Source organism: Aythya fuligula, chromosome 9, assembly GCF_009819795.1.
Source record: "Aythya fuligula isolate bAytFul2 chromosome 9, bAytFul2.pri, whole genome shotgun sequence".
Classification (NCBI taxonomy): Eukaryota; Metazoa; Chordata; class Aves; order Anseriformes; family Anatidae; genus Aythya; species Aythya fuligula.
The window spans coordinates 17076920-17098552 of NC_045567.1; the positions used below are offsets into that span (position 1 = coordinate 17076920).

The following is a 21633-nucleotide window of genomic DNA, read 5'->3' on the forward strand; positions in this document are numbered from 1 at the left end:
ACAGAAATAGGATGTTCCTTACAGGCCATCCATTACTAAACCACTACTGTCACAGACATACTGAAGCAGGCCACTTGGAGACTTCACTTACATTCTTAAACCTTTGTGTTACCCAAGAAGATAAAGTGTGAAGTAAGCAGGCTGCTGAGTCAGCACGAGGACAAGATGTTTACCGAAGAAATCGTTTATCACATATACGCTGGTTTATCACATACACCCTGGTATGAGTGTCAGGCTAGTGGCTACAGCAGCTGATCCATGGGCACAAAAGTTGTTTGAGAGAGAACCACAGAGGACAGATTTGTTTCTATCCAAAATGAACACTGAAATCTTCCTCACAAACCTCAGCCTTCAGGGAACAAAAAAAGGCCCAGGGCACTATCAGATGATCCAACTGCTGTCTGGTGACTGGCTAACCCAGAAATTCTCTGCTGCTTGTGTGTACCCACTGTACAGACGCAAGGCTTCCCCACTGCAAATTTAATCAACAAGCAAGACTTTCCACATTTGAGTTTTGACCCTTGTGGGAGCAAAGGGAACGCTGTCATCAGTAAGAATAAGGGCCCCTGTTGTCTGGCTCATGCAAGAGAGCTGCAGCTGCATGGTCTGCAACTGAGCTGACACGGGAGAGGTCTCTGCTGGTAGAAGGAAAGGGAAGAAAAGGCCTCTCTGTCTGAGAACAGTGAGGCTCTCATCTGTGTGATTTCATCCTCGCTGCTTTCTTTTTAGGCAACAGTGATCACAGATCAGAACTGCATACATGTCATTAAAGGACAGATTAGAGCTCAAAGTTCATACTGCTTCCTATAACAGTGTAAATACAGTAGGCCTTACCTGGAACAGTGAGGTAGTTAAACATGCATCTGTATATACGGTGCTATTAGAAGAAAGGAAGAGATGAAAGTTATCTCTATCTCCCTAAACACATCTGACATGCTTTCTTTGCCTTGACTGCAAAGTTGGCAACAGGCAAATTCATCCATTATGCAGCTGGCAATGTTTTCTTTTATTGACCCTAAGCCCTTTGGAAGAAAAGCAGTAATTTTCTCCGTTGCCTCTTGGCAATCCCGATGGATTATATTATTCCTTAAAACAGAAAACACGGGTCTATTTAGATAGTAAGAGCTAGAATATTTTAAGATAAAATGACACTTGCCTTTTTGTCAACCTGTTTCTCAGGGCACTTTACGCAGGTGCTTTATATTTCCTGGAGGAAAGCAGACACCAATAGGCCAAGTCCCGTTGCCATGGAAATTTAGAGTTAAAAGGGATTTGCATCCAGTTACATAGCCAGCTCATTTCCATGTGAATAAAGACTGTCCTTTGACAGAGTACTATTTGATGGTATTTTCATAATCTCTTCCCACAGTTTTGAGTTTTAATCAACCCCTTGTTCACCTCTGTCACTTGTCTTCAAATGGTGGTGGTTCAGAGCCAGGGAGACCACTAAATGGGATCTGCGGGCCCAGCATGTGTGCTTTTGCAAATGGTGACACACAGAAGTCCTTTAAATTACACAGGAGAACTCTTCCAATTCTTTGGATCCTGATAGCAGCACAAACATTTGGGAAGGCACAGGTTTAATCCCTGCAGTACTACTAGCTGTACTGCAGCTGACAGTTGTTGCTGCTGTGTCAAGAGTAGCAGCACACAATGTCCTACTGCTGCTTAATGGAGATTTTGGAGCAGCATTTTATACTTCTTCCATACCACAGAAGACTGGTATCACAGTGCTCTCTTTAGCTACTCGGAAAACAGACTTAGCCTTTAAATTGTCATTTAAATTGCATCTTCCCAACAGAAAAACAATTCTTAGAGGTTAGTGGTTTGATAAATCTCACGCTGTGATTTCTACTGTGGTTTTATACACGAAGACTGATATTTTGGTCATAACAACTTTAAGCTGTTATCAAACTATAACGAAGTGTGAAAAAAAAAGTTGTGATTTATAACTGTTGAATACATTGCATTATCTTTGGACAAACACAAGCAGGAAAAACAGACTGAAGAAGTGCACTTGACCTAAGGTGAATTGTGCAGTACGTGTGCTTAGTATGTGTGTACTGAAGGTCCTGCGTTATCCAAAAAGTACAATGGCCAAGGTCACTGTAGTATGAGACCATGAGAAATTTTTTTTAAATAGAATTTTTGGGATGGAGTGCACAGTTAGGATGCTGTAATGTATCATGGCAGCAAAATTACAGATACAAGCTTAACAGAGTAATATATGTAGCTGTCAGGAATTACACTTAATGTATTAACCCATGTGGCTATGAGATGCTAAAAAAAATAAATTAGCAATATTCCATTTTATTAAAGTGTACGGCTCTTCAGAACTTCTTCACAACTGATATTACTAGACCCTACACACCACCCTGCTCATGACTGCAAGGAAATAAAGTAACAGCGTTCATTTTAAAAATAAGGAGAATAACCCAATCTCTTGGCATTTGCTTAAACAAAACTCTTTTGCTGTACTAAACAGATCAGAAATTAACCTAGCAAAGATAAGGACAATAATAGTATCTATTTAATCTCAGCCTAATTTGCCATTCAATGTCAAGTCTACTACAAATCAAGATAGAAAGCTGCCTGAAGCATTCATTTATTTTAGGTCAACAAAAGGAAGGCTTATCTCCAAAAACCTGCTTCCAATTCCTTCTCTCTTCAAAATAAAAGTACACTCCCCGCTCACAAGAGGAGCGAAAGTACCTGAAGTAAGATGCATAGAATACTTACACATTTAATACCCAAAAAATCTTGCACCATTTCTGTGTTTCAGAGAACAAGTTGGATCAAAATAGCCATCTGACAGGATCTCACAGGGATGAAAGCAGAAACACCTACTTAAATCTTGTATCCTTTAATCAGGAAACAGTCTGTTAGGACCAGACAGCATTTCCCTGCTCTGTTTGATGCTTATGCAAACACATAGCTGATCTGATGTACTTCATTCAGTTGCAGTAACCATAGATATTTACTTTTTATTATTTTCTTTTTTTAATTCTCCAACTTCTTGCTGTGCAGCTTTTAAATAGCTTCCAAACCCCACACCGCTGTCCTCCAGAGAAGGACAAAATAAAGACAACATACTAAGTCACCTCTTCCAGGTATCTCTCGCAGGGACACTGAAAAACGGCTCAAAAGGCTCAACTTGTCACAAAGCTTAGTTTAATTTGACAATCATCATAAGGCATCCATGTAAATTAAAAATTCCAACCAGGGTCACATACATTCTCCCACAAAATAAAACGTGTTAAAACAGAGGCCTGGGATTCCAAGATGCTAGTGGTTACTGGGCTTGGCCAGGCTGCCGCTGCTGGCAGAGGGGTCCAGGAGACGCAGCACCAACAGTGGCAATGCAGGAAGCGGAAGGTCAGCTTGTACAAATCTCTTTCAATGGAACAACACACGAAAAGGAAAGAGATTTGTACAGAAAACATCATTCTCCATCCCTTCTGGGAAAACAAAACAGAACAAAAAAGGTAATCCCGTTCACGGAGCAAAGAGCAGAACCTGGAGTTCTGAAGCCCAGCAATGCTGAGGGCCCATTTTTGAAAACTAATGAAGCACTAAAGAGGCCTGAGTTCATTATTGCTTTATCCCAGTTCAGCCCAGGCTAAGGCTATGGTGAAGTCCAAATGAATTTAAAGCCAGAAAATGCAAAACCAGTAACAGCACCTAGGTCCCCATCCACGCATGGGTGTAAACAGATTCTTTTGGTGATATCTCCCAAATTTCCCCTCTCCCTGTGCTATGCAGATCCCCATAGCAGTGCTAAAATTTGCACTAAAGTTTATAACAGATTATCTCTCACGTCTCCATTAGCTGAGCCTCTTCCAAGTGTTTCACCTTTTAGTCAAACTAGTCCTCTATCCTGCTGATATGTCAGCTCAGAGGTGCTTGCTGGGAGCTCACCAAGAGGCACACAGTTATCCGTGCTTAAAAGAAAGGGGCACGGAGTTCAAGAACCATCACCTGTACTGTGTAACATAGCCAGCACTGCTTCACCCTCAGCGCTTTGGAGACCAAACAGCATAGATGAGAAAGTCTCTCCATCCTGCAGGCCTGGCCAGGGATCAAGAGAAACAGCACGCTGTGTGAATGAAATGGCATCTTGCCACCACCACGAGTCAGAAAACAGACTCGAGTAAAGTGAGGCTTTAAATTTTCACATCAAAAAAGAGTGCTTCCCTCAGACTATCATATGACAGGGCAACTGTTATTCAGGCAAATGTTATGCAAGGCAGCAAAATTTGAGCATGGATATCTCCAGGGTTGACTTCCAGCCCCAACATATGCTAGGGATCTTTTAAAAAATTAAATTAAAGGTCCTGTTAATTTTTTCCAAAAGGACAGAATAGAAAACACACGGTCTATCTGATGAATGCATGTGCTACACATGCTAAGACACTAACAAAGGTTGCAGCTAGACTTGTCGAAACAGTCAAAAAAAGATTTAGGCATCCAGCTAGTACCAGAATTGATGGCATTTGGGCACCTCATCTGACTTTTTTTTGAAAATTCAAGCCTACACATTTCTTTATTGCTTGTCCCATTGAGTGCAAAGGGAAAACTGTGGGGTTAACTATGGAAGGATTTCAAATCCATCATAAGGTTCCCCTGGTCTTTTATATATATAAAGCATTATTATTATTTAGCCACTTGGAGTAGGGAAATGGGGGAAAAAAGGAGCTATTTAAAATTAGTTTCTTAATCATTTGAGCATTAGTCCCCTACCTCCAAAATCACAATACCTCTGTCACAGTAAGGAGCATAACATGAAAACACATCTGCTGCCACTGAGAATTCCTGAGTGTCTTCTTTGCAGAACTTCAGTCCAAATGTCAGGATATTGGCAGCTTGACACACATACACTCCCCGGCAACATATACACAGCAAGTAGGACATGCCTCAGTGGCTTCAGACAAAACAGAAAAGAAAGAAGGAAAAAAAACACAAACAAACAAAAACCACAACCTCGGAGAAAACATCCAGAAGAGCCTCAGGAAAGAGAACTATCCACCTTCCCTGAAGAAGTAACTGCCCAGGAGTCCCTGCCTGGTATAAACCTAATCAAAACATCCAACCCACAGCTGAAGGAGATCTCTGAAGCCTGGCAGTGTCACATGCTGGATACTTGAAGGCACATTTCCTTTGTGTTTTGTGAGAGAAATCCAGTTACAGCAACACACTGCAGCTGCAGGGCTGAGGAAAAGGAGGCGACACTTGGTATCTTCCCTCTGTTCCTGTCCCCGTTTTCAAGCTTCATGGCTGACACGAGCTGGTGATCTAAGCAGACACGTTAACATCCCTGAGTGAAATGGCACCGTTTGTGGCCTCTGAGACTTTGTCCTCAAGCACCATTGCTGGTGTGTCTGTAGCGCCTGCTGTAGTGTCTATGGCAGGAAGTGGATTTAAGCCCTGTGATAAGATCTGTTGGATGGTTTTCCGTAAATTGGGGTGCAGCTGGTTTTGGGTCTGGTAAAAAACTTCTAAGGCAAAAGACTTGAGTGTGCCAGTGCAAAGGTCCTCATAAAGTGGAATTGTGTACATCCGAGACATCTGCAAAAAAGGAAAACTGGATAATACCACTCTAACAGAAGTCAAGAGGTTCAGCTCTTCTACAGCTATACTCCAACAGCCCTAAATGAATTCAGGTTGAAGACAAGCAACACATTTCTTCAAAAGATAGCTGAGTCTATTCTAGATAAGTTTAATGCAAAGTTTTATGTGAATGATAATCAAAAACCACTTGCTCTCTACAACTGAGCTATTTCAACACAAATAACAGAGCTATTTAAAAGGCCAAGGAGAAGAGGCCACAGCGAACACATGCATTAACCTTTTGCTCCTGCACGATAAAAACCACTGAAAGGAATTTGATGAGCCCTAGCCTTGCTTGAAGTGTAAATATTCAAACAATCACATGATTTAGTATTGTGAAAATTTCTGCTCTGGAAAAGCCAGGGCTGCTGTAAAGCAATGCAAAAATGCACTGGGCAGAGCTGGGACAAGGGTATGAGTTAGGCTAGAAAAGCACAGACTATCTGTAGGCATTTCAGATTACATCTGCCCGTTCCTCCCCACCCGCTAGCAGGTGAGCCATGCTCGGCCCCTTCGCTACACACCTGGTCTACACTTGGCCAGGAAGCAGAAGTTCCAAGGTCTTTCACGTCGCATGTCTCATGCACATGTCTCATGCACTGAGAGGTGCAGTGATTTTAATCCAGCACTTAGTACCTGGTTTTCCAAGAAGCGACGAACTTTGTAAAGGTCTGGGTAGTAGTCATTGCGGACTACAATCTGCAACCAGCGGATGCGGATTTCTGCGTTCATGGAGTCCAGCTGAGAGGAGTAACACTCCGAAAGCTTTTTTATCACCTCTGAAGAGAGCACATACACAGAGGAAAAAACTATGACCTGTTTTGTCAAGTTCGAGGGTCATCGGACAATAATGAATGGTAAGATCAAGGTGGGGTGGGGCTCTTTAGAATTCAATTTGTCATTCCAGGAATGCTCTTCTGCTTCCCTTACAGAGTACTCACCATGTGGCAGCGGTGACCCATCCAGCAACCTGTCCAAGAAAAGCACGGTTTGGAACGTTCTCCATTTAGTGAGGTCAACGCTGCTGGCGGCAGCAGCAGAGTCCAGAGGCTCAGTGGTCCAGAGTTTGAAGAGCGTCTCCACCGGTCTGGTCAGACTGGATCCCTGAGATAAGTCCGGCTCAGCTAACGGAGGTCCTGTAGCGTTGAGCCAACGTTCAAACTCCAGTCCTGGAATGAGGAGCACCAAAAATGTCGAGCAGGAGTCTCTGCAGATGGCTTGGCTGTCTCAAGGTTCAGGACTGCTTCTAGCACAGTTAAGAGAGGTTCTAACAATAGCAAATCAGACCAACCCGTAGTTACAGTGACATAACAGTCCTAGCAGTCTCATCAGGCTAGCCTACGCTACATCTGGAAGAGGGCCAGCAACACCTCTGCCAAATTTAACCACGAGTCTTCTAGAGCTCAGCGTTGCAGTAAGTAAATAAAAGAGACACACATGCTCTTAAGACAGACAGGCCAACAAGTATCTATGATCAAATTGTGTTCTAACGTAAGATTTTCTGTGCATTTCTCATTCCCAGAATTTTGAGGAATACTGAAGAACATGGGGAAAACCTGCTTCATTAAAAAAGGAGGTGAGGGTTGACTGAACCCCCCTCCTGCCCATCAGCAAGAAAAAGTAATTTTAAATTTGTTTATACAACCAATAACTAAACCCAAACCAAGTTTCTCCACAAACGGCAGAGCTAACAGAGCTTGGTTTCCCAAAGAGCTCTTCCCCATTACCCTCTACCACCTCAGCACTTTCCTAACCCTTGGCAATACTTCTAGTTCCACACCATCTACCCTAAAACTCCCCTCTCCCGCAGCCCCTGAGTACTAGTCAGGCAATAGTTGCCACATGTTGTGGTTACCTCATTAGCCAACCAGTTGGCCAAATTAAACAAAATCTGCTGAGCTCATGCTGCGGCTTTTCCCACAGTAAGATCACTCGTGTTCACCTCTCTGCTGCCAGTTTTCACAAAGACCATTGGACCTCAGCGTTATAAAGAGCTGTACTCTACTGCCAGTTTGGTTTAAACTTACCACTGGGTTCAATAATTACTTACAAGGAAGGATACACAGCAGAATAATGTAAGTCTCAGTTCTTTAAGCAAGCAGTCTAGCAAGCACCTAGTAGACTACAGACCTTTATAAATCCACCAACAGATATAAGGAGAAGATTTTAAAGGAGGATGAAATCTTATCAAAGAGATTATATATTCGTGAATGACTTTGCAAAACGTTACAGTTCACAAAGCACGTTTTCTGTATTTAAATTAAATTTCAAAGTATGGTCGCCTTTTCCTTGCATTTAAGTATTTGTTATTCTCGTATGCACTGATCACTCAGCAATGTGAAAAGATGAGCTGAGAAACCACTGAGGACCACTCAGACAATTAATGCCAAAATTGTAAGCCATATAAGACATTCTCATTCCCAGCACAGAGGGGGTTGACAGTAAGTCATCACAGCCATTTGTACCCCAAACCTCTGGCTGTTGCCAAAGTGTTTTGTTTGCCTCAACCTTAGCATTTGCTTACATGTCCTCCAAGCCAAGCACAAAATTTATTATCCAGACTTTTTACAGTTTTTTACAGTTAACTAACTAAACTCCATCCTACCTGCTTTGCTCTCAACACATTGCTCTTTCAGCTCTGGAAAAAAATTCAGGAAGGAATCCAGAAGATCTTGAGCCACAACACTGGTAAATTTGTACTTCTCAATGTAGGCCTGAAACAGTAAAAAGGATGAATTATGGTGAGGAGAAAGATAGCTTCTTTTTGTTAAATAACCACTATATACAATTAAAAAAAAAAAAAAAAAAAAAAAAAAAGATAAGTGAGGACAAGTACTTGGAAGGGTGAATGACAGTTTAAAAAGTACATATAATAATAAGCACAAAAAATACTTTCCACCTCCCTCCCAAATAAGGAAAGCACCATAACAAGAAAAAAAAAAAAAAAAAAAAAAAAAGGTAGCTGCAAAGACATTGACAGCTGAGTTTGGGGTTTGTGTTTTTTTTTTTTTGTTTTTTTTTTTCCTGATACAATCATAAATACATTAACATATCAAAGGCAGGAAGGTTTCCTCATGTTCACACAAGTGAAAAGTTAGAACAGCTGGCTACTGTCTGATTCACTAAGATTATGGACTAAATCATACTTATGTAACTATACGTGAAAAAAAGATCGAATGGGGCATGGTTGGGAAGGAGTTGAAAAAAATGTATGCATCGAAAAGAGAAAAGCAGTGAGCTGTGTCACTTTTCAAAAACAGATCAATAGCTCACATAAGTATTACAAATGTGTTCCGAGACAACAAACTTGCCCCAATATAGGAAACAATGCCCTTTGCAATTCTGACTGGAAAAAAAAAAGAAGCTGATATCTTTTAGTAGCGAATGATGTCACATCTTTCCAGTCATTGATAATCTGTGCTGAACAGCTTTCTAATTATTTGGAGCACAGGAAGGAGGTAACAAAAATAAATAGCTACTTTGTATTTGGCACCTCCTAAACTCACAATCTGAGATGAAAGAAGAGCATGAACACATTCACTTATGAGAATCAAGAAAAACCTGTTAATCATCTAGGATGGCAGAAGGGGCCACCCACTCCTCCATCTCAGACACCCTTGCATTCATTACCCCTATCAATTAGCCACAGTAACAAAACATGGAAAAAAAAGCAGCTATAAATCTTAAGAGAAACATATGTATATGCACACTAACTCTTAGGAAGGAGTCAAAGTGTCTTGGGTCACCACAGAGCTGGGACAGGTAGTAAACAAAGCAGTAGCCTTTCTCATAGGTGAAGAGGTTCATTAAATTACTAGGATTTACACCTGAAAGGAGAAACAACAACGTTATAAGACACTATGCAACAAGAACACAAATTCCAACTGGTCTAAATGTCTCTACTCCTCAGCGATCTCAGAGTAAATACGCAGTGACTTAAAAACAGAACAAGCCTGATCTCAGTACATTTAATTTACGGCAGTAAATTAACAGAAGCAGTCCAAGTGTACAGGCTGGAAAAAAAAAAAGCAATTATTGTAAGCTAGGTATTAATTCCACATGAAACAAGTCACTTCAAATTAGAGGACTAAAAAACTTTTTTTTTTCCCAGTGTCAAGCTCGGGTTTTTATCACCGTGCTACACATTTTCAAATATATCAATGTAAAGTAAGCACTACTTGTTCCTTTTCTGACACTTCCAATGCAGTTTTCCATTCCATTCGGTTCCGATAATACCTCTACTTGCATTTTAGGTTAGCCTGTGTATCATCTAGACTAAAGACTGCTTCACATCTCCAGCGATCAGGACAAAACTCAAGAACTATCAGTACTGCACTCCATCACCATTTATCTAGCTCAGGTGATAATCAAACAGCCTCTAACAGTCAATGCATAACTCACTCAGGAGACCAAGTATATGTTTATCTGTATGCTTATGCATGCACATGCAGTTCTTACACAAACACACAAAAAGCAGAAGATTTAATAGCACAGAATTAGATGTTTCCAAGTATTTTCCATTACAAACTATTTAATTTTACAGCTTCAGAAGCTCAAAGCCCTGAAGCTTTCAAGGCAGAAGTTTTTCATACTTGGTTTCTGCCCAGTGAATCTGTTCTGTTTAAGAACAGAACAGTCTTTATAAAGATGAGTTAACCAATTTTGAAGAAAACCTCAATTTAAGTTTCTTTATTTACATTTAGATTGGTTTACAAGCCAGTCTTTTTTTTTTTTTCTTTTAAATACCTTTTAGTATTCCCTTTCTTTCCCTTTTATATGCTAAAAGGAATACTAAAGGTATTCCCTTTAGAAAGGGAAGACTAAAAACTAGTGTTTTTTGGGCCTGTATTCCAGCATCCAGCAAAATATCCAGACATTTTGCATAGCAGCTTCAGCCACAAGCAATACCTGGCTCCAGTTTAACCTGAAGCTTGCTGACCGGGTTGTCTTCTCCGAGGAGCTTCATCTGTCTGTGGAGAGCATCAAGGCGGAACGCAGTCTCCAGGCATGTGAAGGCAGCTCCTGCCCCAGACAGAAACCCATTAGTTGTGGGACAGTGACTGCAGAACTAGCACACACACAAAGTAAAGGTGACTGGAGGTGTAAGAGACAACAGCAGTACAGAATCACAGTAATCTAACGTCATAGGAACTTGCGTGAAAAATTCCTTGCAATTTGTAACAAAAGTCAGAGCCTAAACCAGTACATTTACTCATTTTGATTACGCAGAAAGCTGAACTGAAAAATAAAGCAGCATGCTTTAAAACGATGCTGAAGTTTAAAGCCCTGACACCACCTTATCAGCCGTTGCAAGATGAGCAGAAGAGCATTGGAATATCTACTGTATTGGTAACTATCAAGGAGTGACCAAGTGCTACAAAAAAGTAACGTCACGGGTAGAACAGTAGATATATAATTCCATATCCAGTGCCAAGAATATTACTGAATGAATGATATTACTGAGTGAATGTCACCTCCTGGGTGAAAACAGAAAAGGATTAGATTTAGCTAGCATATTAAAGATCCCGTGGATCTTTCTGAAGCTTTATTTAGCACCCTAGCCATATTGTATCATACAGTTTTCACCTTCCACTCAGCAGGACTTCTTTTATAGCTGCAGCAGGGTAGGCTACTCTTCTATCTAGCCGCAACGTAGAGCATTCCATGCTTTCATGCCAAACTAGCTGCATTACACTGGCAAGTCAAGAAATCTTTCCTATGCCTTTGCAGATGTGTAACGCTGTGGAAAATAGATTCTCACATTCAGCAGATACTTAACATCTAGGGCCATTAACACTTTAGCTTTCTTTCCTAAATCTTAATTTCCACAACAGTGCTTGTTATGTAGATTCAATCTCAAAGTCTCAGCGTATACATAGGAATCTGATATAAACACAATGAGAATTAAGAACCAGGACAATTCTGGAAGACAGATGAATCTACACTAGCAGAGAAAGGGGGTGGATGTGCTTCACAGGAGAAAACAAGAATCCTGCAGGACAGCTAGTGTTTAAGGCAATTACTTCAAGCTGCAAACAGGGAGGAGGATTAAGCAAGATCCAAGAGGTGTGGTGGTCATTGGACTCCAATTTCTGTAAACAATGTCATTACGAAAACGCCTTTTTATTAACAGCAGAAGATATGCCAGAAATGATGTCAGAAATGGCAAGATTTAGATCAGAGGTTTGTCCTTGAAACAAAACAGAATGCAAAAAGAGCTTTTTAAGGAGCGGCGCAAGGAAAGGCATTTCTTACTTTCCTGAACAACTGCTTCTTGAAACAACCAATCCTAAATTTCAAGAGACTACAAACAAGGACCTTGTCTTAGTTCAGAAAGATGGACTAAGATGGGACAGAGAAAGAGGTCAGCATCTTATGACCAATTCGTATCATTGCCATGTGTTATATAACATGACATGTTAGAACAGTCCTAGCCACTGAGTTACTGAGCATAAAACAGCTTTCAAAGACAGACACTGCACATAGCAACATCTCCATAGATGCTAAGATGTAAATCTTGCTGCCAAGATTTACAGAGGAAAAAATAAAAGCAATAGGAATGTTTTATTACTTATGTATTCTAAGGACAGTACCATACAATTGACCCATGAAATTTGCTGATAAAAGCGGCCAAAGGTGAGGCTCTATGGATCTACACAAAGCCTCAAACAGACAGCTCTGTAGGTATATATTTTCTTTGATAAGGGCTATTACCTCACTCTTTCCAGCAGTAGCTAACTACTAACTGACCAGAATTAAACATACTTGTTTAGAGGACAGTTACCATAATAAATTTTTTTACTTCTCTGATGTAACCGCTGCTCACCTTGGTCTGACAGGCGAACCCCTGCCTGGTACACAACGGCAGTGCCAAAGTTCCTACAGATCTCCTTCAAGCCTTGTGCTAACACACACCTCATCCAAAGTTCCTGTTACTGTATCAAGTATTTATTCATCCCAAAGCCAAGAAAACCTCAGACTGTAAGCATCCAAGATGTTCAAAGCAAAGTTTGGGCCACTTATGTTCCAGAACAACAACAAAATACAGTTCCCAACAGCCTTTTGAGCTCCCAAGGCAAATATTTCATTCAGCCAGCTCTCAATTATTAGTTAGACGCATCACAAAGAAAAACATCTCTGCAGCTATACCATAGGTCTCGGTGGTGATCCGTCGCTGCGCGTATGTGGCCAGCCCCTCGCTCAGCCACATCTCCTCCCACGTAGCATTGGTGACTGCATTTCCAAACCAGCTGTGGGCAACTTCGTGAATGACATCAATGATTAAGAACTCATCGCTCTCCAGAATGGAAGAAATGATGAAAGTCAGGCATGGGTTTTCCATGGCAACAATGGGGAAGGATGGAGGAAGAAAAACAATGTCATATCTAAAATTACAGAGAGAGAGGAGAGAAAAGAGAAAGGAAGAAGAGAGGTAAATTGCAGCTATTTCAAAAGACGTACACACAAACATATTTTCCCCCTTACAGAAAGCTCTAAGAGTTTTTGTGATTCCAGGAACCAGCTTTCTAAACCAGAGATGCCGAATTCTTCTGATCAGGGAATCACAGACTTTGATTTTGTTGACCAAAAAGCTGCTCAGGTTTGGACATAAGGCTAGACAGTCTTTCCACGTGCAGCAGATCCTGCACTTCCCAGAAGCATTATGCTCCCTTCACACATGCAAACTCATCACAAGTTGTGTATCTGATAGCCAGAACCACTATGTTTACATACACTACCCACATATACAAATAAATCTTTACCCCAGAGGCTTCCAGGAAAGAGAGAGCTTGGGAAGCTGCTGAGTGAATGAGCTGATTTCATGTGCCTGCGGTGTCAGAAAAGTGACACTAGTCCCTCTGCTTCAGAACATAACAATACTATTTGTTTTGTTTCCTGATTTTCTTCACCAATGAACAGCACTGGCACACGACACTGGGTCTTGTTCTCAGACCATTTCAAACAACATTTGGTGGGTTAACAACAACACTTTCTTCCTGATTACCTTTAGTGAATAAATATAGGAAGCCTTTGTAAACATCTTCAGTTCAAAGAATGAAAATATTCTCTTGAAAACACTTTCTTTTAATGCACAGCACAGCTTAACTTCATAAACTATTAATGTTATTTTTTGGGGCTAAGACTCTCAATAAGTCTGTAATGAGTGAGGTTTTCAGCATCCTCAGGATTACATTACACTTTCCTGGGAGACTTAATAAACTCACCTCCCCCAAATATATGGCCCGTACAGACTCTCTGCAGCAGTCAACCAGCGCTCCACCATGCCAGAAAGCTTGCTGATGGCTGTTGGCAGCAGGCAAGGCTCTGCCCACACTCTGCTCCTGTCAGAAAACAGAAAACATCAGGTGATACTTTAACAAACTGAATTATCTCTTAGAAAGAATAGCCTGCCTTCTCACCAGGTTTCCATTTAAGGTCATAGTGCTAAAAGGTCTCACATCAAACTGAGGCCTTCCTAGGTCAACTGTCTCTGGATACATGGTAAAAGATGATCAAAGATCCCTTAAAACACCTTAAGGCAATGAAGCAAGTAGCTGCAATGGTTACTGGGGACAATAGGAAACATTTATGGAAGAGGAAAATACCTTTCTGAGCACAATGCCATGAAGTTCTTTACACCCAGCTAAAAGCTCAAGCTCTGAATGCTCACAGCTTATGGCCCCCACCATTCCCTTACTGATGACTTAAAGAATTTACTGAATGTAATGTGAAGCACATTACACAGAGCCACAAAAGGAAAAATCAGCTTGCTGTAAATCTTACCTTGGACCTATGTCTGCATGTATAAGGTCTCCTGCCACCAGGGCCACCAGATAGGCAGGAACAGGGTATTCCATGTAAAACTGATAGACACCTTCATCTTCTAAGTAGGTGCTTTGAGTGGCACTCATCAACACCTGCATGCCTGCTGGAGCCTGAAAGATCAACATCACACACACCAACTGACTAAATGGCCAAGGCTGAAGAACTACACCACAGATCTCATTGTTTTTAATGTACGTCTTTTTTTGTTATAGACCAGAAAATCAATCATTTAGAAACCATGGAAAATAGAAGATTTCTGATTTTTCTTTTTTTGTACCACAATCTACACATGCCATGAAAACATACCAACCAAAAATATTACTGATCTTATATTTCATGGGTACTTAGGCCAACTGTATGCCTGCCCCAAAAGTGCCCACGTATCAAATGATGCCGTCTACAAAAAATGCAACGTTATTTGATGCTGCTTTCATAAAACTGTGTTTTTTCCTTTTGAGAATCAATGAAATACAGTTGGGTATTATCATCAGTAACCACTCTTGGAAGTAACAAACCAAATTCTCTCATTGCCCATGTCATGGGTACTCTTTCAGTGTGGAGTACTGGGAATGAAAGACTTTAGCGTGACAGGCAGAGTTGCTTTGTGGCAGTACTCTGACTCTACTTCAAGAACCAGAACGTGGGATCTAAAAAATCCCCTATTTTTTTATAATATGTAATGTCATAATGTATATTTTATATCATATATACAAGCACAACGTCACAATGCTTTCACAAGTTAAGAGCAGCTAATTGCTCCACTAACTATTTTACCAAATTGTCCCTTACCTTGACAGTAGCTGAATAAGTGCATTTCACTGCTGGTGTGTCAAAGCAGGGGAAGAAAGAGCGGTTACACACCGAGTGGCCCTGTGTGAAGACAAATGGCTTGGCATTGCCATACGTCAGTTCTGGATCCAGCCACCAGATCTGTTGGAACATGATGTGAAGAAGAGATGAGGGAAGAGAAACAAAATCTGAAATCAAGAGGATTGTGGTGGAGGAGAAGCTCCCCAGCTGTTTGGCTCCCCAGATGCATGCCTAGCACAGGGCACGTTTCCATTTCTAACAGAACAGCTTTCTACCACTGTTTATTTGCCGTGGCTGCTCAGAGTAGTTTCTCACTGTGTCAGTTGCACACTGAGTAGTATCAGGGAACACTGAGTCTTCCAGCCATTCACTGTTCCTGTTATATTGATTTGCTTGGTTAATAACAAGTCCCTAGCAAACAGCCACACCGCCCGCTTCTCAGAGGGAGTGCCCTGAGTACCTTCGTGTTGTCGTTCAACATCAACAGGAATAGTAGGGGCCAGGTAGTGCAAGCAAAAAAATAAAATCAAATAAATAAAAAAACCTGAGGCTGAACAGTGTACACAACATTATCTCTGACCCTGACACTGCCCTGCTGGCTGAAGCATCAAACATTTTGACACTATGGGAAAGAGTCAGTATATGTAAGAAACATCTGGTCAATGACACTGGAGGCCTCTTTCTACAGAGTGGATAAGGAGATTCTGGGTGGTCACACACACAAAAAAAAAAAACTCCACTGAGCATGTCAATTTTCAGTATCAAACAGCAAATAAATCATGAGTCAGACCCCAGCAAATCATTAGAACATGTTAAGAACGATATGAAAAAGCGCAGTTATTTGCCTTTTGGGTTTTTCCATTTCAAATGTAATGTTTATGCTTTCGCATGCTCCCTGCCTCCAACTTTGAAGTGTAAGAACAATTTTAAATAAGGATTTTCTTGTAATCCTAGAACTCTGGAGCTGAACTTTTACGGAAAATATCAAATATTGTGAAACTTGCAATAAAGTTGGAACCACTTGAAGTCTTGGGAACAGTCAAGCGCAAGGAATAAAGCTTCTGAGTCTGCTGAATGCTCAGATCAAAGCAACCAATAAATCTGAATTCAGGGAACAGCAGTTAGTGCAGACACTGGTTCATTTCTGGTCATCAAGAGAATGAAATGAAGTACTTACAGAAGAGAAGTCCATGTATTATGTGCCCTGATTTTAATGGCATATTACAATTATGTCTCCTAGTTAACCTCTCTGTTTTCTGGAAGGCAAAGTTTTCTCTCTCCCCCTCTGTCCTGTAAGATTATTCTTTGTTATCTTGTACCTTGCCTTTTGAATCTTCTATACTGATGCAAACATGCTGCTCTCCCAAATTATCCACTTCAGCAGAACCCCAGGGGACCAGGGAAAGGCAAGGCAAGGCAAGATGCTGTCAGCAGCATTCATTTATTCATATAGAGCTTCACACTTCCACTGCTAAATGTGGAAGCGTGTATTTTTGGGCAGGAGGCATTACAAAATGTAAAACTATCTAAAAGTAAAATTAATCTCAGAGCAGCAGTCTCATCTTGGGATTTATGATCATCCCTTCTGTTTCAAGCCTGTTGGGCTAGAGAGGTGGCTGCGTGCAGCCTGGCTGCTCCTGTTATCAAGGGCTGTGCGACTCTTCACATCCGTGTGCTGTGTTTTGGTGGATCACCGGCCAAATCCTGAGGCTGTGGCTGAGGTGTGCTTCACAGCTCCTGCTTCCCACTCCATGGGTACCTACATGCCATGGCAATGAGGATCTTCTCTGCGATACAACACTGTGGAACTGGGAACAGCTATTCCAGAAGGCATTTCAGGACAAACGCCTCATTAAAACCCATAGTTTGAAACTAAAAGCTTCCCCCACCAGGGAGGAATCCAGGAAGGAGCCTCAGAAAGTAAATTTTTAAAGAGCTGTCCTGATGTCAACTTCTACAAACGCTCCTCCTATCGGCTATTTGTGGGCTCGTATCACAAAAAGCCTGACTTACAATGTTGGCCTCGCTGAAGAGCCTCACCTTCAAAAGGTTTTGCTTCCTCTGCTTTTTGAGAGACTGTAAAGGCTAACAGAGAAAAGAGGGAGATAAGACACCACTAGAACTAAGCTATAACACTAGAGTAGGGTGGAAAAAAGGTTGACAGGCAATGTCTTTAGGGCAGAGAGAGATAAGGGGAAGTTCCCCTGACCAGCGCAGGAAGAAAACATAAGCAGGAAGCAAAGGGGAACTGAGAAGTTAATTCTTGTTTACAAGAAACTCCATAAATTAATGACAAGTTCTTTTCAACTAGTCTCCCTTTATTTGACATTTGGTTGAAGTTAAATGAAGCACCAGCCCCACAGGCCAAAAGGAAAAAACGTTTGCAGAGGATGAAGTATTTTTTTCCCCTGTTTCCTAATGTCTGCAGCCACACGGCAATCCTCCGTCTCTCTTTCCAGATGCACTTGGAACAATGATGAAAGTTATCCTGAAACAATATAAATAGATCTGTAATATAAATAGACCAGGCTGTGCTGCAGGACAGAGGCAGGACAGGGGGAAAATGAGCAGAAGCAGCTCCCAGAAAGGAGCGCAGGCAGCAGGGCGCTGCTGGGGGCAGGGAGCTGGAGCAGGGTATGGGGCAGAGCGTTATACACAACCCCATTTACTCTACATCCAAATTTTCCCTGTGCTCCCCTTAGGAAAATTAAGTGACAGCATCACAGCGCTCACCACCTTTACCTAGCTTCTCATCTGTACAGCAGAGAGGCTGCTTCACTCGTTAAAGCTGTTCTTATGGAGCATTTCATGTAACAGCTGCAGCCTGGATCCTCTGCCCAACAGAGGCTGAGGGCAGAGGGTTTCCCCCTGCCCACACACTGCAGAGTAGCTCATGGTTCTTAATGCCAGAATGGAGCAGGGCTTGCTTGTAAGGCTCTTGTGGAAAGGACAGCACTGGTGTTAACGTGTGCACTGCAAAATAGGAGGTATAGCAGAGTGGGTACGAGACAGGCACAGATTTTTGTCTAGGGAACGAAAATCTTACAAAAGACTATCTGTAGGACCGAGAAGTAAGGTTGAGTGAAAAGAAGGGAAGGAAGAGCTGAACTGCTTTCCCTGATACACCTGAGCATCATGCCTTCAGCCTACACCATGAGACACATGGTGTTCATGACGGTCTTGCTTCTGAAATGAAAAGGTGACGTCCAGAGCATATGGCCTCCAACAGCACAGGGAGCTGGAACGCCCTGCGAAAGGCAGCTTTAATCTCTCAGCTGTCTCCCAGTGTCCATCAAACACCCAGAGCTCTTGGCTCCTTCCTCCACACAAGGAATAATGGGACAGTCAACTAACATATCCAGATGGCTCAAAGCGAGCATATCAAGGCAACAGGTTTCCAATTTTAAACAGGCTACTGTCTGTCCTGGCAACCTCACTGCCAACACGCCCGGGCTGCACTGAAACATGAATTTACTGCTTTATAGGTCCCAGGAGCACACTAAAGTCCTGCAGAAATAAACGCTGACACAAAAAGATTATACTCAGAGAAAGGCCACGGAAAATAGAACTTTGGAAAGAGGGAGGTCTAATGTTGTGAAGCTGCAAAGAGAAAAGGGACCACAAGGAAACACCCTAGGGATGAGAATAAGTGAGCTCACCCTCACCCATAGGGGTTACTCACACCCATCTCTTAAAGGCTAGGCTGAAAAACAGCAGTGACAGACAGCACCACCACCATACCAAGTGACTGTGGTGCTAAAAAGATAGCTCAAAAGAAACATGAGGGGCTGGAACAGGTGCTGCTTGAGGACAAATATTTCGCCAGCCAAAATCTACAATAGAGAGGAAGCTAGGAAATGTGGTACAATTTGTGTCAGAAGCGCAGGCTAGCCTAAAATAAAAGCATCTGTTCAAGAGGAGGAAAGTGTGTTATCACGCACTACGGGAGGTATGGCTCAGCCAGACTGAGGATGATCACAGAGCACACAGCAACATCAAATTAGTTTTAGAGCCTTCCTACCCTAAGTAAGGCATAGAGCAGACAAAACAAATCTTGAAAAATAAAATTAAAGAGCAGGATTTTCTGAGTGTACTGTGGGCCCTGAAAGACATCTCCTATGTATCTCTTCGGAGCACAGGCACTACAGCACAGTGCTGTGGAAGGAAGTACCAAGACACGGCGCTCCAGAGGTGAAAGGGAATGCTATCCTCAGGTACAAGTGGGTTAGAATTTGAAGTGCACTCGATTTTCATCTCATTTTTCCACGTTAGGGAAGGGCCAGCATGCTAAAAGGTCAACATATTACAGAAGGAAGCTTCTGTCAATAAAATCCTTCACATACAACTCACTGTCCAGAGCGAGGCAACACACTAAGCCTACCCAGACAATTAAGGATTAAGTTACTCTCTCAAGTTTCAGTCTAGGAGTAAAATCAGATCCGAAGAAGATCCATCAAACTTGTTCTCTCCAGCAACATGTTCCTTTTTGTAAAGTTGTGGCCTAGTACATACTTGCTCCTGGATTATGTTGCATGCTGGCAACACACTCAGGTCTTGATAAACAAATTGCGATAGTCAGATGTATCTCTGCATGTACTCGTTTTGACCAATGCAACAGCAACACCAAACCAGCAGGCTGACAGCCTGTCCTGCCAGGTAAGACGGAGGCATCCAAGCTGCAAGACCCTCATAAAGCCGTTCCTTTTGGAAATAGGTTTTGATCATATGGACCACGAATATTTCTCACTAGATTTCAAACCAGTACAGACTACATAGCAACAAAAAAGGCTGCCGTTTCAGTGATAACTTGTCTATTTTCATTGTCATAACTTCCCAAAAACACAAGATGTGCCAGACAGCAGCTAAAAGGCCAGGAGCGAGGCGCTTCTGAACACTGGGGGACTCAAACAAGGGAGAGAATTCACAAAACCTCCTGATTCTGAAGGAGAGAGAAACCCAGGGACAGGCAAGCACCTTGCATGGCCCCGTTGGGCCACTCCTCATCCCTTGTCCAGGGGTGACCTGGAGAAACAAGCAGCATCTCCCTCCACACCTCCAGCCTCACCGTGGCCGGTGAGAACACAAACCTGTGGGTGCAAGGTCTGACTCTGTAGGCATCTAGCAAAAACTAATACAAAAACCACCACAGGAAGACTTAGCTGCAGGTTACACGGGACGTGGTTTAGCAGGTGACATTGGCAGCAGGGTGATGGTTGGACCTGATGGTGTTGGAGCTCTTTCCTAGCCTGGCCCAGATGATGTTGGAGTTCTTTCCTAGCCTTAATGACATGAGGTGTCCTGATGAACTCGGACAAGAGTTCAAGGAGGGGGAGAAGAGAGTTATAAGAACAGCAAAGCCCCCACTATGGGAAGCAGGGCTTCTCCCCAGCCTCCCCACCACCCTTTTCCCTCAGGGGGGACCCCGTTACTCACAGCAGGGCCGTCGGCCGTGGTGTATCGGACGATGACCTGGAAGGGCTGGTGGGGCTGGAGGGCAGCGGGCAGCGAGAGCGTGAGGGCCGAGCCGTAGTCGGTGAAGGGATCCACTCTGAAACCCAACGGGCAGGCGGCGGCCGGAGGCTGAGCGAAGACGGGCAACGGCGGAGGGGGCTCGACGGTGGGCGGGGGGCTACCGGGAGGGTCCCCGAGGGGATCCCCAGGGGGAGCGGCGATGCAGGGAGCCGAGAGGAAGGTGGCGGTGGCCGGAGGGTTGGCGGAGCAGGGAGGCGGCGGCGGAGGGCAGGGAGGCGGCGGAGGCGGCGGTGGAGGCGGCGGAGGAGGAGGCGGCGGAGCCGGGGAGGCCTCGGAGGGGGAGAAGGAGAAGGAGCAGGGCGCTTCTCCGAGCGGAGCCCGGCGGTAGGAGGCCGAGAGGACCCTCAGGGCCGGGTGGACGTCCAGCACCAGGGAGCTGGGCTGGGGGCGCAGGGCGCAGAGCTCCAGCACCAGGCAGCCCGCCAGCGCCCGCGCCTCGGGCCGCAGCTCCAGCCCCAGGTGCAGGTGGCGGAGGCCGAAGAGCTGCGAGCTGGAAGCCGAAGCCACGTCCGGGGGAGGCTCGGGAGGAGGCTCGGGAGGTGCCGGTGGAGCCTCCGGACCGGCGGCGGAACCTTTGCGGCAGCAGCAAAGGCCGGGAGGCCGCGGAGCCGGAGCCGCCATGGAGCGGTGGAGGAGGAGGAAGAGGAGGAAGAAGAAGAAGGAGAAGAAGGAGGAGGAGGAGGAGGAGGAGGAGGCCGGTGCTATGTGAAATCCATGGGCAGGGCGGGCAGGGGGGGGAGGCACAGCGGCCGGAGAGACCGGGGCGGGGAAGGGAAGGGAAAGGAAGGGAAGGGAGGGGAAGGGAAGGGGCCGAGGGGAGCGCGCAGGGCCCGGGCCCGGAGCTGGCGGAGCTGGGGC

General features: G+C 43.6%; 1 protein-coding gene across 1 annotated transcript; it reads right to left on the bottom strand.

Annotated features, from left to right (window-relative positions):
• Nucleotides 1-2740: 2740 nt before the first annotated feature.
• RNPEPL1 (arginyl aminopeptidase like 1) lies at nt 2741-21531 on the bottom strand. Its single transcript, XM_032193534.1, has 11 exons — nt 20677-21531; nt 15223-15363; nt 14392-14543; nt 13833-13949; nt 12757-12992; nt 10516-10629; nt 9322-9434; nt 8213-8321; nt 6549-6776; nt 6244-6386; nt 2741-5565 (listed from the first exon to the last, which is right to left on the bottom strand). Exons 1-11 carry the CDS (start codon nt 21394-21396, stop codon nt 5293-5295), a joined length of 2346 nt encoding a protein of 781 aa, XP_032049425.1. The 5' UTR covers nt 21397-21531; the 3' UTR covers nt 2741-5292.
• Between the last annotated feature and the right edge of the window lie 102 nt (nt 21532-21633).

Coding starts and splice junctions, on each gene's coding strand:
- RNPEPL1 (XM_032193534.1), bottom strand. CDS start 21,396: ATGGCGGCTCCGGCTCCGCGGCCTCCCGGCCTTTGCTGCTGCCGCAAA. Junction 10,630..12,756: donor GATCACCACCGAGACCTATG/GTATAGCTGCAG, acceptor TGTCTGGGGCAG/GAGCTGCCTTCACATGCCTG. Junction 9,435..10,515: donor TCAGGTTAAACTGGAGCCAG/GTATTGCTTGTG, acceptor TTCTCCTTTCAG/GTGTAAATCCTAGTAATTTA.